The 15,309-nt window shown below is 36.6% G+C and overlaps 1 protein-coding gene across 1 annotated transcript; it reads left to right on the top strand.

Moving 5' to 3' along the window:
• The first annotated feature begins 4,823 nt into the window (after positions 1-4,823).
• On the top strand, positions 4,824-8,207 carry LOC113298299 (pentatricopeptide repeat-containing protein CRP1, chloroplastic-like). Its single transcript, XM_026546998.1, has 5 exons — positions 4,824-6,101; positions 6,281-6,433; positions 6,533-6,604; positions 6,818-6,920; positions 7,002-8,207. Exons 1-5 carry the CDS (start codon positions 4,938-4,940, stop codon positions 7,046-7,048), a joined length of 1,539 nt encoding a protein of 512 aa, XP_026402783.1. The 5' UTR covers positions 4,824-4,937; the 3' UTR covers positions 7,049-8,207.
• Positions 8,208-15,309: the final 7,102 nt, after the last annotated feature.

Genomic DNA, 15,309 nt, shown 5'->3' with positions numbered 1-15,309 from the left:
GTATATTTCAGAGGAAGGCTACAGAGCAATGAGCGAATCCACATTAGTAGTTTGCAGATACCGGGCTAAGCAAAGCTACAAATGCAGTGACCAAATATGCAGACAATGAGCAAAGCCAATGTCAAAATGAGAAAATCACAGACAATGAGCAAAGCAACAGGGCAATGCTACAGATGCAGTGATGATTTGCAGGTATGCAGTGATATGCAAACTAAGATGCAAACTAATATGCAATATGCAAGATGCTAATGCAAGTTACACTAAGTTACACTATCAATGATGCAGTGAGATAAAACAATGATGCAGCTAAAACCACAACTAACAGTACAGCTAACACATATATACAAGTAGTATGCAAATGATGCAGAACTACACAGTTGCAGTAGCAATGACTGAAAAGAAAAAAAAAACTAAACAAAATATGTACAGGGTAAAGTAAAGAAAAAGAAAACAACAATGGCACCGCTACCGAGTCCCCGGCAGCGGCGCCAAAAACTTGGTGTGGTTAGAAAACACACAAAAACTCTTGCAAGTATACAAGGCCAAGTTTTAGTATAGAAAGTAAGCAAGGGATCATTCCACAGAGACTTGGGGTGTATTGAAGTTTCCTAGATAGCTGAGCTAGTGACAGGCAGTGAACTAAAGAACCAAAGAAGATTCAGTGGCAGTGAGCCAAAGGCAGTGAAGTTAAGAGGCAAAGAAACAAAGAAAATTCAAGAACAATTTAATCAAAACAGAAAACAAGCAAAACAGTTGAAGATGGAAGTGTCTGAAGATGGGTGAGAATTCTCCTTCACCTAGCTAGTTCACCTTGGTTACATCCCTGTCATGTGGTTAGTTAACTACCTAAAGTCCTTGGATAACCCCTAGCATTGTCTATCTGATTAAAGCATAGGCAATCACAGGTCATTTAGGGTCTAGGTCTCTAACTAATATGGCTTTGTGAATCCCTTAGATTATGACTAACTCCTAGCATTAATGGTCTGTTTAAAGCACCACTAATCACAAGCCAGTGAACCTTTGGAATGTTACTAACCTAAATGTTTTGAGCTCAACAGGGTCTAACCCAATTGGCTAACCAACAAAGTTCAGTTGACTTCTCACCCTAGTGGTGAATTAGAACTTAACAAACATGATGAATCACATGAACATTAACATAAAAAGAACATGAACATAACAGTGAAAAATAGAATTGCAAAAAGCATAACACAACAGGACATTGAAATTGAAATTGACCCAATTAGGGGGTATCTCGGCTAACCAAGAACACCCCCTACACATACAACACCCCCTCTATTTATACCCAAAAATGAAGAACCCTAATTTATGAAACCCTAATTTTCAACAGTGAAATTAACTCACCTAATCTTCAAATTGACGTCGACCCATCCTTCCTCTGACTCTCCTGCTCCATTCCCACGCGCCAATTGCTACTCTAGACTCGCCTAATCGATTGATTTTTCTTCTAGGGTTTCAGAGAAAGGGTGAGAAGAAAAATCAATCAAATAGGGGGCTAGAAAGAGGGGGGTGATGATAGTAGTGATGGGTTGTGGTTGTTGTGGAGAGTTGGTGGTTTGGTGGCTGTTGCAGGAGGGTTGGTGACGACAGGGAAGAAGGTGGTGGTGATGGTGGTGCGGCAGGGTATGGTGGTTGCAGACGGGGTGAGCTCGATTAGGTTCTGGCTAGGGGTTGTTTGGTTTGTGGGATATAGACTTAGGTGTTTGAGTGTTGAGAGGGATCATCGAACCTTGATGTTCGGTGATGAAAGGCGTAGGATGATAACTTCTGAACGGATCTAACGGAGAAATTGAGACAGATCGTGAGCGACCGTTGGATGCAAAAATACAACGAAACTGACGGCTCAAGATGGAGTTAGGTGCTGTAGTGTAAGGCGGAGATATCAAACTTCGATGCACAGCAAGGGAGCGACCGTTGGATTCAACTACCATCTGATCTGAAGGCTTGGAATTTCAGCGCTGTGGTGTTTGGCAGAGACTTCAGATTTTGATGCTCTATGAATGAGAGACCGTAGGATGATGAGTTGGATCCAATATGACGGCTGAGAATGGAGGCGGTTTTGGTTATAGAAAATGGGTTTGGGTAAGGGTTTTGGGCCTTGGGTATGCCAAGCCCATATCTTCTTTAAGAGCAATTCTTCCTTCTTGAGCCCATTTCTAGTCTTTTGGGCTTATGCGCACCATTCTTCGCGGCTTCCTTGCGTAATTTCTTCCGGCTTTTCACTACTCTTCAGCTCTTTTCTGCTCCGCAACTCATCAAATCTTTATTTACTACCTAAAAAATGCAAAATTAAGTAAGAAAAATATTTATTCTTGAAAACAATGAAAATACAGAATATGGGATAAAATGTAGAATTAATGCATAAAAGATGAGTTAAATTGCCAACAAAAAGGGATAAATATATACATTATTTGGCACTCATCATTTATCCCTACACTCAGAGTGCTAGTGGCCAACAATTTTACATTTCCAACAAAATTTAGGAAGATTAGTAAGAATAACACCTTAAGAAAAGCAACCATACTTTGTAATGATCCATAGTTTGTTGGGGATTGTTTTAGCTAAGTCAATCTCAACCAGAACTCTTGCATAATAACCATTCTGATAGTTCAGTGTTGCATCATCAACTTTGACAGGATTACCCAGTGCTCTGCTTAGTCTATATTCCAGAATCAATCCCGGATAATGAAGCCGTATCGTAGCTTTAGATGTTGCTTTGATTTTCAAGTCTAAAATTAGGGATCCAATTTCTAACACTTAAGTATTGATTCATAACTTCCCACTTGCCAGATTTGATATAGTTCTTATCCACTTCATTCTCTAATTTAATTATGAAAAAACCCTTCCCTAATGGGATTATTTGACATTTACCAGTCAATTTTCATTGTTTTCTCAGAATATTTGAAGCATCCACAAATTTAATACGCAGTAAATCAAGTCGACCAATAAAAGAAAACTTTTACGAATCATACCTTGTGTTTGCTTGAGTTTTAAGTTATTCAAGTTATTTTTGCCTTCAAAATTCATGTTCTTACTAGGATCCATCGTATTCATGTTCTTACCAGGATCCATCCAAATTAATGTTAATCATTGCAAGATCTGTTAAGAATACTCAAATTCTCACTGATTATACTCGAAAAGTGAAAGTCAAACAACGAAAATGATAAGAAATTTTCACCGAGTTGAGGGAACCGATTTGCCGACATTCTCTCTCCTCAACTCAACCTATTTTTTCTTCAATTAAACCAAGTATAATGGATAAGTGGTTATCAACTAAATCCGGAAACAAAATGAATTTTTTGATGTTATTGTCTATTACTGATTTTGCAGCAGACTTATTATCAAGGACTTACTAAACTTTTCTGATAATCTAGATGGGATAATGTGGATTATGTCTTCAGTCATGTTTTTTCCATGCGAGGTCAGTTTGATTTGATACTGTAGTAATTTGATTTGAGATTTTTTTCATATTCTATAAATTGTGGGTCTTTGAATTTTATTGTCGATTTTTAGTTTAACAGATTAAGATTCAAATTCATTGAGAAAACAATCATCTAAAGATAAAAAGTACAAGTGTATAAAGTGTGCGAAGAAAACCACATTGCCACATGGTAGCATCCCAAGGTTCGAGCATAACTCTGTACAATGAGGGAAGCCCTAGAAAAACCCCTAGAACTACTTTACCCTAAAACAAGATATGTACCGCTTCTACAGGAAGATGACACGTGTAAAGGGACAACAAGATCAACAATCAAGTTTGAAGTACGTAGATATGCATTTAACGTAGATTAGAACAGTCAAAACCCGGTTGAATGAACAAGTGGCGAATGTATATTTGCTCGGCTGCAGGTAGACAACAACAACTCCAGCGAAAATGGCCTCTCGTGTCTCGGCAGCCTCCTTCCTCTGCGAGGATGATTGGCCTAGCAAGCGAAAATGGGAGCTAATTAGGCTTGTTTAGCAATCACTCCAGAAGTCCAACGAACAATTTGAGTTGTCATCCATCATCTCTGTAACCCGTTATATGAGGAGGAGAAAACTTCTAAAGAAAAATTGAGAATTCTAAACTTATAAGAGAGATAGCCTGAGAAATCCTTATACTAGAGTGTTGTTCATAACTTTCTTGTACTCTCCCTCCATAATAAAATCTCTCTGGACGCATGTTTTAAAATCGAACCACACAAATGTATTGGAATCTTTACCTCACTTACCTCCTTGTCTTTCAAGAATCTATGATCTAATGGGCGAAGATGTCCAACAAAATTTTAAACTAATACCGCATCAAATCCGAAATCCATTAGATTTTTAGGCTTACACCCGCGTCCAATCAACCAATGCACGAATCCACTCTCAAAATATCAGATGAGCCGTGTCGGGCCACCAGATTGGGGTGACAAATGTTGAGCCCTATTTATGGGAAGGTGAAAGAGCAAAGGCCCTAAATCTAATTGGACGACGACCAAAGGGAGGAGTCCCTTAGTGATGAAAAAATGGTGAGTTTGTCCGTCACAATGTTTGTGCAGAGAAACTGAAATTGGCTTTTTGGAAATCACAATTTCATGAAATTAAGCTCAAACTTGGGATCATCAATCAAATTGATTACAGATTTCAGTCAAACACCATTAAACAAACAGATTCACAGTTCAAATTTCTTTAAAATAGCCATCTGATCAATTAAAATCGATCAATTTCAGTATCATTTTATTAAAAAGCAGTTCTCTTTCATCGTCGGCCTTCACTGTTTCAGCAGTAATCTAGTTTATCATCAGTCTCTCTTAAGTAACGGATCAGTGATTCAGTATTTCTCACTTTCTTCGAAACAGAACCTAGAAGAGTGTGCTTCCTGTGATTTACATTTAAATTCTACTTTATTGAAGCTTCACAGGTCCTCAGAGCTGTGGACGAGCTTCAATTAAGGCATGGAGACACATCTTGTCTTCCCAACCATGCATGGCGTCTTTTCTCCCTCTTCTCGTCTTACCTTTACGAAATGCGGAACATCTGAATCCAGATGCAAGCATAGAAGATTTCAAAAGGCTGCTAAAACTTTGAATTTGACGATTCTGAAGCACTCAAGTGTGACTGAGGAAATTTCTCGTGAAAATTACAATATTTTGATTCATAAGCATTGCAAAGAAGGAAATGTTGATAAGTGCATGGAGTTACTTGCTCAAATGGAATCTCTAGGGTTTCATCCAAATGCTACGTCGTATAATATTTTGATTGAGTCTCTAGGAAATGTCGGTCGCACTCTTGAAGCTGATTCAATTTTCCAAGAGATGAAAAAATCTGGATTTGAGCCTAAAGTTAGGGCGTACAATGACCTTCTTAGAGGATTTCTTCGGAAAGGCCTTTTAGGGCTTGCATATAATGTGCTCGACGAAATGTGTCAAACAAAAATAGCTAGGAATCAAGAAACTTTTGAACTTCTTCTTGAATATTATGTTGGTGCTAGAAGGCTGGAAGACACTTGGTTCGTAATCGCTGAAATGAAGGCAGAGGGATTCAGGTTGAACTCCCATGTATATAGCAAAGTTATTGGTCTTTACAGGGATACTGGGTTGTGGAGGAAAGCGTTGGAACTCATGAGAGAAATGACAGAGACCAAAATTCCGCTTGATAGACGGGTTTATAATAGTATTATTGATACATTTGGGAAGTATGGTGAATTGAATGAAGCAGTAACAATGTTTAGGAACATGCAAAGGGAAGGCATTAAACCCGACGTCGTGACATATAATTCCTTAATTCGATGGCATTGTAAAAGTGGGAATGTCGATATGGCTCTAGAATTTTTCACTCAGATGCAAGAAGAAGGATTATATCCTGATCCTAAGATTTTCGTTGCAATTATTAGCCGCTTAGGGGAAGAAGGGAAGTGGGATTTGATTAAGAAGAACTTTGAGAATATGAAGCATAGAGGACTTTGGAGAAGTGGAGCAATTTATGCTGTTCTGGTTGATATCTATGGGCAATACGGTAGATTTCAGAATGCTGAAGAGTGTGTGCTGGCTTTGAAGTCTGAAGGAGCACAGCTTTCAGCGAACATGTTTTGTGCATTAGCAAATGGTTATGCTCAATACACTTGTCTTATTTTTCACTTTCTTATCTCTTTTGTGCTTGTTCTCTTTTGAGTAACTGCACAATGACGACACACTGTATATATTGTTGTAGATGTCACTTTCTTGGTCGTTTTTGTGATAATTATTTTCCGCAATCCAACTCGACAGCAGTATAACTTAACCCTCCAATCATTTTATAGGGATTATGCGAACAAACTGTGAAGGTTCTTCAGCTCATGGAAACTGAAGGAATTGAACCAAACCTCATAATGCTGAACCTGCTGATAAACGCATTTGGTATTGCTGGAAGACATTTGGAGGCACTATCAATTTTTCATCACATAAAAGAAATTGTAAGCATCCTTCCGTGGTTACAGAGCGTACTAGTTTCCAAGCTCATAATCATGCTAATTTCACCAATACTAATGATGATATGGTTATCGTTTCTGAAGGGCATCAGTCCTGATGTGGTTACCTACAGCGCACTTATGAAAGCTTTTATTAGGGCAAAAAAGTTTGACCAGGTCAGTTGTAGTCTTTCATTTGATACATCTTATGAGCCTAGCCAATTTTTTCTTATAACCAAAATCCAGTTAATTCAGACTTTAACATGTTCTTTCAATGTTAGCCAATCAACAATTGATCCTTTTTTAATTCTTCCTTTGCTTTTAGCCTTTATGTCAGCCTTATTGCACACCCTTCTGTCTTGAATGGTGTTTTTTTTTTTTGTTGTTTAGGTTTTGGGAATTTATGAGGAAATGCAATCTGCTGGATGCACTCCCGATAGAAAGGAAAGAGAATTGTTGCAGACAGCTTTGGGGGTCCTTGAAAAAAGACAAGGTTAGTGTACATTTGAATTATTTATTCCAAGTCGAGTGCACAGTCAAGATTTTCATTGTTAATCTGTGGGTGTTTTAACAGGTGTGGCTCTAAATCGTAACACAGCAGACACACAAACCTCTTTGTAGCCTTATGAAGGAGGATCATCTCACAAAAGTGGAGGAAATCGCTGAATTAATTAGGCAAACTAATTACAAGTGAGAACCTGTGTAGATACCTTGCTTGTAATGGTGAAATCTTGTCTTTAACCCGACTCACCCGGACGGAAAATTTTCTGTCACTGTCGAGGCAAGTATCAGATTCAGACAAACCCATTAGATTTAGTGTTAATGCGGTGGGTCTGGTTAATGGGTTGAACTTTTAATTTCATGCTTTTCCATACATATTCTGTGATTTCTGTGACTTGATTGGTCATAAGCTAGATGAGTGCATTCATTTTGCACATGCGCAACAGCAAGCTGAGATTCAACAAGCAGAGGCAGATGCTTTCTTAGCTGCAATACAACAAGCAAATGCTGATGATGCTGAGGCTCAAGATCAAAACCCACATGTTATGGTGCAGATATGGAATATAGTTTCTCTAGCTCTTCATCAGACACTCAAGCCTCTGAGGTAACATACTCTGATCTTCAGCAACACTTGAATGATGGTGCATCTAGTCAGATGGCCCAGTCATGCAACACATCCCCCATCTGTTAAACTGCCTATCCCCACCTTTCTTGCCAAACCAACAAGACCATCAACTGGTGATGCATGCTCTGCCAAAGAGAAGTAGACCTGGTCAGTGATTCAATTTTGCTCTTAACCCTTGGAATGGAGCATCATCTTCTCAGCAGCAGCTGGTTAATCCTTGGGTAACTTATTGGAGCAATACTTCAGACTATCAGGTGGAGAGAGTCCCTGAAATAAGAGAAATGACTGCTATTGAATCATCCTTAACTCTTCGTGAACATCCACATTCAATTGTTCAAGGATCAAGCTTCCACCTCAGATGCAATGGAAGAAAATAACAATCAGCATGAATCTGGTGGTAACTCTGACCACTCTATGCATTAGTCCACTCCTTGAACAATCAGCAACAATCCCTTTTTGATGAACTTGTTATAACAGGAAATTATCTGAGCTTATGAGCTCTTTTTTGGTGTTAATCCCTGCTATCGGATTTCCTGTAATCTCAGCTCACCTGCCTGTTCTATTCATCTTGTTTACGTTGAGATTCTTGTAGTGTATTATTATCTGTGTTGACGAGCGTTTGATGTTTTCCAATTGTTATTGTTTCTGCTATTCTATAGATTTCGCAATATACAGTAGTTCTCTGAAGCTCTGTCAGTTTGCAACAATTGTTTGGTCTAATTTGTTTGAACTGCTTAATCTCCTCCTTGCTGAAGCTGAAAATCTCAACCTTCGGGGGGCTAAGAAGGCCGTAAATTTCAACATTTCTAGTTACTGCAGCTATTTATCATCATTCTATTTTTATTATTGATTTCTTAAAGGTTTATTTTTGATTTCTTAAATTAATTGATAGATATCGAAGGAGCGATCAGATTAAAAAGGACTAAAATATTCATTTAGATGAATCATGATATTCAAGATCAAAAAAGAATTACACTGGACATCTGAAATTATGAATGCAGGAGACAAACTGCATTACAAATCGAATCAAGATTAGGAAACTAGTAATCCGTGCATCTACAACACTAGTACTCAGCAGTCGGCAGCAGTAGCTTGTCTTTTCTTCAGTAGCAGTTGATCATATCAGTGAAGCTACCTGCAAAATTATTCAACCCCTGGAACTCGAAGTCGATCAAGTCAGGAAAGGGCTCAAACGCAATACCATCATCAGTAGTGGTATTATTAAGCCATTGATTAACATCATAATTAAACTCCTTCTCCAAAGCAGAACTATAATTATAAAATTCCGTAGGTGAGGAAGATTGATAATCACATTTAGGTTCAAGCTGAAGAGAGGGGGATTCGTTCATCATAATCATATCATCATAATCATTGCCACCCTCTCCCAATGGTTCAGTAGATTTGTTATTCTCCATAAATTTAGGATCAAGTTGAAGAGAGGGGGATTCCTTCCTCGTAATCATATCATCTTCATTACAACCCTTTGCAGATGGATCACTAGTAGATTTGTTCTTCTCCATCATCAACTGATCTATTCTCTCTGAAATCATACCAAACATGGGCTCCAAATTCCTTTCAATCCTTTGAATCTCTTCAATTGATAAATTACTCAACTTCTGATCAATAAATTTAAATTGTTGATTCTCTTCTTTAACATCACCATTACATAATTTCCTCACCTTGTTATCACTCATGCATTCTGAATCAACAACTTCTTCATCGGCATCCCTTTTTCTTTTCCCTGCTGTTTTTGGATCATAATTAATGAAATCCTTGATAATCTCTTGACATTCATTAGGGTTTTCTGGTAGTATCCTAACCAATCCATCCCCATTCTTATCTTTATTGAACTCAGAATCAACATACAGCAAAACCCTAACACCGCATAGAGTTTTCAATTCATGCCATTTCTTCTCAACACCCTTCATTCTGCCCTTGAAAATCTTCCTTTTCTTACCATTGTTCTTGCAAGAAGATGATGATTCCACCTTATTTTGATCCAAAAGACCCATTTTTTCTTTCACGAAAATCTTCTATTTGTACTTCTGCAAGAAAAAAAATCGTTCACAGAGTATTGAAGAAGAACGGGAATGAAAGTAAGATTAATTAGATTAGCAAGTAGTAGCGACGGTGAACCACTTGAGATCACTACTTATAGATATAGAAACTTTGTTCCCAAGTTTTTACAGCTTGTAAGAGTTGTAACTTGTAATTAGGTTTTAGCCGTTGTAATTTGGCCGCGTTTCTAAAAACAGGCAAGTTCTTCAAGAGATCAGATCGAATACCGGGGTCATAAGGCGTTGATTTTTAACTCATATCCTGATGAGATTTGTGTTATAGGGAGGAGGAGTTTGTATTAGGGGATATGCCCTATTTTTTATTTTATTTTATTTTTTATATTAATATTAAAGAGAAAAAAGAATATGTACAGGAGATGGGTCAAAAGACCCTCAGAAGAGGAAAAAAAAGAGCTAGTTACAGATTTACAACATCTACCCAGTGGTAAATGTTTGGTTGATGGTCCAGTCTTTGAAAATTTCAGTTGCGAAGCTCCAACGACAAATATTCATAATCACAACATGAATGAGCTTATCTTTTGATTTCCTTCTCCCTCATGTACACGACTATTCCTTTCCAACCAAACTTCCCATGATATAATAGCAAAAGGAAGCAAATGTCATATCGTTCTTCTTTTTACATTCTGATTTTGAATCTTCCAGCTCTTCAATAAAGCAGTGAACTCATTTGGCATTACCCATCTTACTTGTAAAGAACGAATAAAGTAGTTCCGCAGATCATCAACTCAGCTGCAGATTAGGAACAAATGATCCATGTTTTCCACAGATGAGTCACAAAATAAGAACAAATTCAAAGAAATATTCACCCCTTTGTTTTCCAGCATACTTCTTGTTGGAATGGAGTGATGTAAAGCTGCCCACGTCAAAAATAACACTTTTGGAGGGACCATTTTACTAGAGGCTACATTGTTATACTCCCAATCCTCTTCATCCTGACTTAAATTCCTGTAAATAATCTTTGCAGTGTATTCTCCTACCACACAGTTATCTTGACTATAATTTAACGTCACATTTTTCGGTTCAAACTTGATCTCTAAGAAATCAATTCTTTCCGCCGGGTTCAGATCTCTTGTAAAAGAAAAATTCTCAGTTCAAACTTGATCTCTAAGAAATCAATTATTGATCCAAACCGGACGATGGAATCCATTTCACTATCCATTATAATGGTATCCGGTATCTTATGGATGTAATTCTTGTAACGGGAGAATAGGTGTCAAATTATCCGAACCTTTTTCTTAAGCCCTTGACAAGTAGTCTTGTTTTATACTTGTCTATCGTTCCATCAGATTTTAATTTATATTTGAGAATTATTTTAGTTTGCGTACCGGTTTGGAAACTAATCTTGGTTCCGTAACCACAGTTTCAAAATAGTTTGCATAAGTATGCATACCGATCTGGTTCACGAGTTAAACAAACTTTTCATAAGGTATACAGAAGAATATGTGTACCACAAATATGTAAGTCGATATATAGCTACTTTGTTACGTGTACGAGTACATCTAATACGGGTTTAGACATATAACAGTTTTCCCAGTATGTAAGAACACTGTCTTGTATCCGAATCTATAATAATTATATATTTTTCTCTAAATCGATTCGAAACATTCCCGAATAACATCAATGACACATATCAATGTTCCAGGATATTTTCGAATGATAAAACTTGAATCATGATTTTGATTCCGAACAATAAATTGTTCTTAACCGAAATTCATCAAGTATGAAATGTTCATTAAGCTTAGTCATTATATTTCGAGAATTAATTATCAAGATAAACTTGATTCGAAATTCCTGTCTATGCATAATAGTCTAATTAGTTATGCGACATCGTCTCAAATGATAAAAAAGTGAATATAACTTGAGATAAAAGTGGTTCAGTCTTCACTTACCTTTTGTTCATGAAGTTCTCCAAAAGCTTCGGTTGATCTTAGTCTTCAAACGGTAGAACGCAATGATGACTGTCGTGATCCACTATTTCTCAACTACATTTTTCTATCCTAGTCCCGAGACTTAAATAATTGTAGACTAGAAATCAAGATGTAGTTTTCGCAACAAGCTTGAGATAGCAACACTTGTGAGTTCGACCGAGCAATGCTCTAACAATCTCCCCCTTTGTCAAAAAAACTATCAATACATATTGATAAAAAAAATAAAGCTTCACAACTTCTTGAATCCAACATGTCTTGATTTCCTTGGAATCTTCAACTCCTTGAACTCTTCGTAATTTCAAGATGCAATGATTCTGAATGTGTTCAACATAGCATCGTTGTTGTTGAAGAGTCGATTCCACATCGAAAACAACTTTTGAAAATAAATATTCTCAATCATCGTTATACAGAAACATAGTATTATTCATTATCCAAAGTTCAATTGTATCCCAACACTGAAGTAATACTACGGTGATATGTTTCTCCCTCTCAATCAATACTTACATCTTTTACATAATAGGTAAAACCTATATATTATTGATTCACTCCCCCTTACATAATGATCCCATAAATCATATCTATGTAGCATGAAACTACTAAATAATTCTCCCCCTTTTTGTCAATAAAAATTAACAAAGGTACGAAAATCGCGGGATCGTCATGAATACAACCAAAAGATATGTCAAGTTTTAAGGAAGTTTTCAGATTCCACATTATAACATAGTTAAAATGCAACTCCTCATATCAACTTTTTTAGATGATATCACATAATAAGAAAATACTTAGCGCTCTTCTAGGAGATTTAAGATACAAGCATTCCCTTTCAAATTCCACAGCCACAATCCCCACAAAGATATAACAATTAAGCACAAGTTCTTCTAAGAATTATCCCCCATTTGATGTCATTCCCAAGAGAACAACATGAGTGACTTTGCTTTATGAAAAGAAGGATTTTGTTGGACATTAACAAATCACATGGATTTGTATCCGAAAATCGCATTAAAATAATCTCAACGCCAGTTACGGACAAAAGATAATTTTGATCGATATGACTCAACATAAGAGAATCTTACGGAGTGTGTCAAGCAGTATAAACACAAAAGTGTATTCACAAGTAGATCAATACTACGAGAAAATTATCAAAGAGTTTGTTCTTTTTTCCGTTTATAAAAAAACATATATAATAGATTTTATTTTTGAGCGTAATGAGATATCAGCTCGATTCACAAAAATGTAAAGGCACATATATTTCATAAGACTTTTACAATAATTAAACCAATAATGATTACATACTGCAAGTTCATCTTTCAACAACTCTAGAATTAAATAAATAAATCTAAAAACATGCAAGATGAAAAACGTTGGAAATAGCTTTTGTAATCACAATTTTTGTTATACCAAACCTTAGTTATCCTTCAAAAATAAGAATAAATTCTTACAAGAAGTTTTCTAGATAACCAAAATGATCTCAAAGAGTTTTACTTTGAGATTCCCAGACTATTTTCATAGTTTCTATAGTCATCAAGTTCCTTTCAATAAGATCCAATCTGGATTCAACAAGTTCTATTTTTTCCTCAAGCCTTTATGTAGAAGCTTGTAGGTCAGAGCTTAGTGCTCAAACTTGTTCTAGAACAAGGTTCAATTTGAGAGAAAACTCATCAAATTGAGAACCAGGTTGATTGTCACAAGGTATGGTTTCATACTTGTCTTGACATGAATCACTTTCTGATGATTCAAACCGAATTTTCCTCGTGGGAAATTGCATAGTCCAGACTTCATCTTCCTTGCTTGAAAATTTTAGAGAAGACATGGTTACCGTACCCTAGTTTGAAGTTCTGAAGAAAGAAACTTTTGAGAAACCGGTTAGACGCGTATTTTGCTGGTAAAGATCGTATTTTGCTGGTACAGATCGTAGAATTTTCATCACAATGTGCTTTTGGGGAATGGTCTTCTTTAACGCATAAGATGCATTAACAATTCCATACACTTTTTGATTGAATTCTTCAAACAAATCTTCATCAGACATACGAGGATTTTCCCGGTCAGAATTTTGGTTTTGTAGCTTCTTTCTCTGAGGTATCTCCTTCAAATATGATTTCTAAGATATCCCAAGCATCTTTAGACTTAGTGCACGATGTCACATGGTGCTGAAGATCTGGGCTTATGGAGTGGATAATAGTGTTTAACCCGTCAGAATTATGCTTTGCGACGCTTATCTTGTATTCACTATATTGTCCTAATGCCTTCGCAACATTGTTTCCGTCTCTAATAATTGTTGGCGCATCATATCCAATAACTGCAAGTTTCCATGTCTCAAAGTCATGGGCTTGTAAAAAGAAACGCATAGCAATTTTCCATCATAAGTAAATTGAGCCATCAAATGTTGGCGGTACGTTTATCGAGATTGTACTCTCGTCCATATAGTCAGACTGCTTCAAACACATACTTATTAGGTCTTAGCGTATTTTCCTTCTCTGATACCAATTGAAAACGTGAGGGTACCAAAATACACCACCATTTTTTTCTTAGGAAATCTGTATGGACAATCTCAATAAAACTCTGAGAGTTAAACTCAATCAAAGAATATTATCTAGAGTTATATCTTTCTCTCTTGCAATTAGAACGTTTACAGAACCAAATCCGTGAACCTTAATGATGTAGTTGTGATAGTGATGAAAAGAAGTTCGTTTCTCAGACTTATAGAGATTTGATTTTAGATTTTAACTATAAAAATAACTAGCAAATTAACAAACGATTGTATGAAAGTTGTGAGATACTGGGACTCGGGATTCCACCAAGATTCATATTCATGTGGTTCGTAGATCAATTCTGAGACAATTATAGCTCCAAAAATAACAATTATTGACTCTGAATTTTTTCCAAGGTAGATTTTGTAAAACATTAACTGTAAATGGTAAGCATGGAATATCAAAACACTTAAGAAGCTAAGCAAGTAAGCATAGCCCATCAAACTAAATCACAACTAATTAATAAAAATCACGATTCAATTTAAATTAGTGCAAAAGGTCATAAAAAGAATTGATATAATTACCACAGTGACGAAAAATGGCTTCCTCTATTGTCCCAGTGATGGGGTTTAGCTCCTCATGCTCAAAACACACACAAGATATTGATACATAGCTCAAATAGTGTTTAAAAGACGAAAAAGTGATAATGCAGATATTCACAATGTTTATAATTGTTGCAATCGAACTGTTACAGGAATGAATGATTGCTCTTGCATCACTCACTGTGTTTTATATTAGGATCTTTCTTCTAATAAAAAAAATATGGTTCAAGGTTTTATGTTGAATAGATTACATGAAAATTTCTAATTTAAACAGACAATTGCTGGTGGAACCAGGATTTTCTAAATGGAGGGTAAAAAAAAAATGTCGCAACTGTGGGAAACACCACCAACATCGTATCCGCCTTCTCCTAAGACTCGTTTTCCCTTTCCGATGCTTGGCTTCCAGGTTTTCTTAGACCTCCTTGAGGACGATTCATACCCACTGAAATGCTTCCATCTTGACTGCTGCAACTATCCATGAAATCTTCTTCAGAGAAACACCTGACTCATCCCAGTAATGATACCATCCTTCTTTATCAACAGATAAAGAGTTCATCAAAATCACCAGCCGAAAAATGGACCTCAGTAGTCACTGACTGCCTTGAAAGAGTTATTGGGCTCTCAATCTCAGGTTGTGTCAGCTTTGTCTATCACGAGCCTGCTTAAGATTTGCAAGCTAT

The sequence above is a fragment of the Papaver somniferum genome, chromosome 7 (assembly GCF_003573695.1).
Source record: "Papaver somniferum cultivar HN1 chromosome 7, ASM357369v1, whole genome shotgun sequence".
NCBI classification, from domain to species: Eukaryota; Viridiplantae; Streptophyta; class Magnoliopsida; order Ranunculales; family Papaveraceae; genus Papaver; species Papaver somniferum.
The sequence above is the reverse complement of the archived record's forward strand: the minus strand, read 5'-3'. Positions and strand labels throughout refer to the sequence as shown.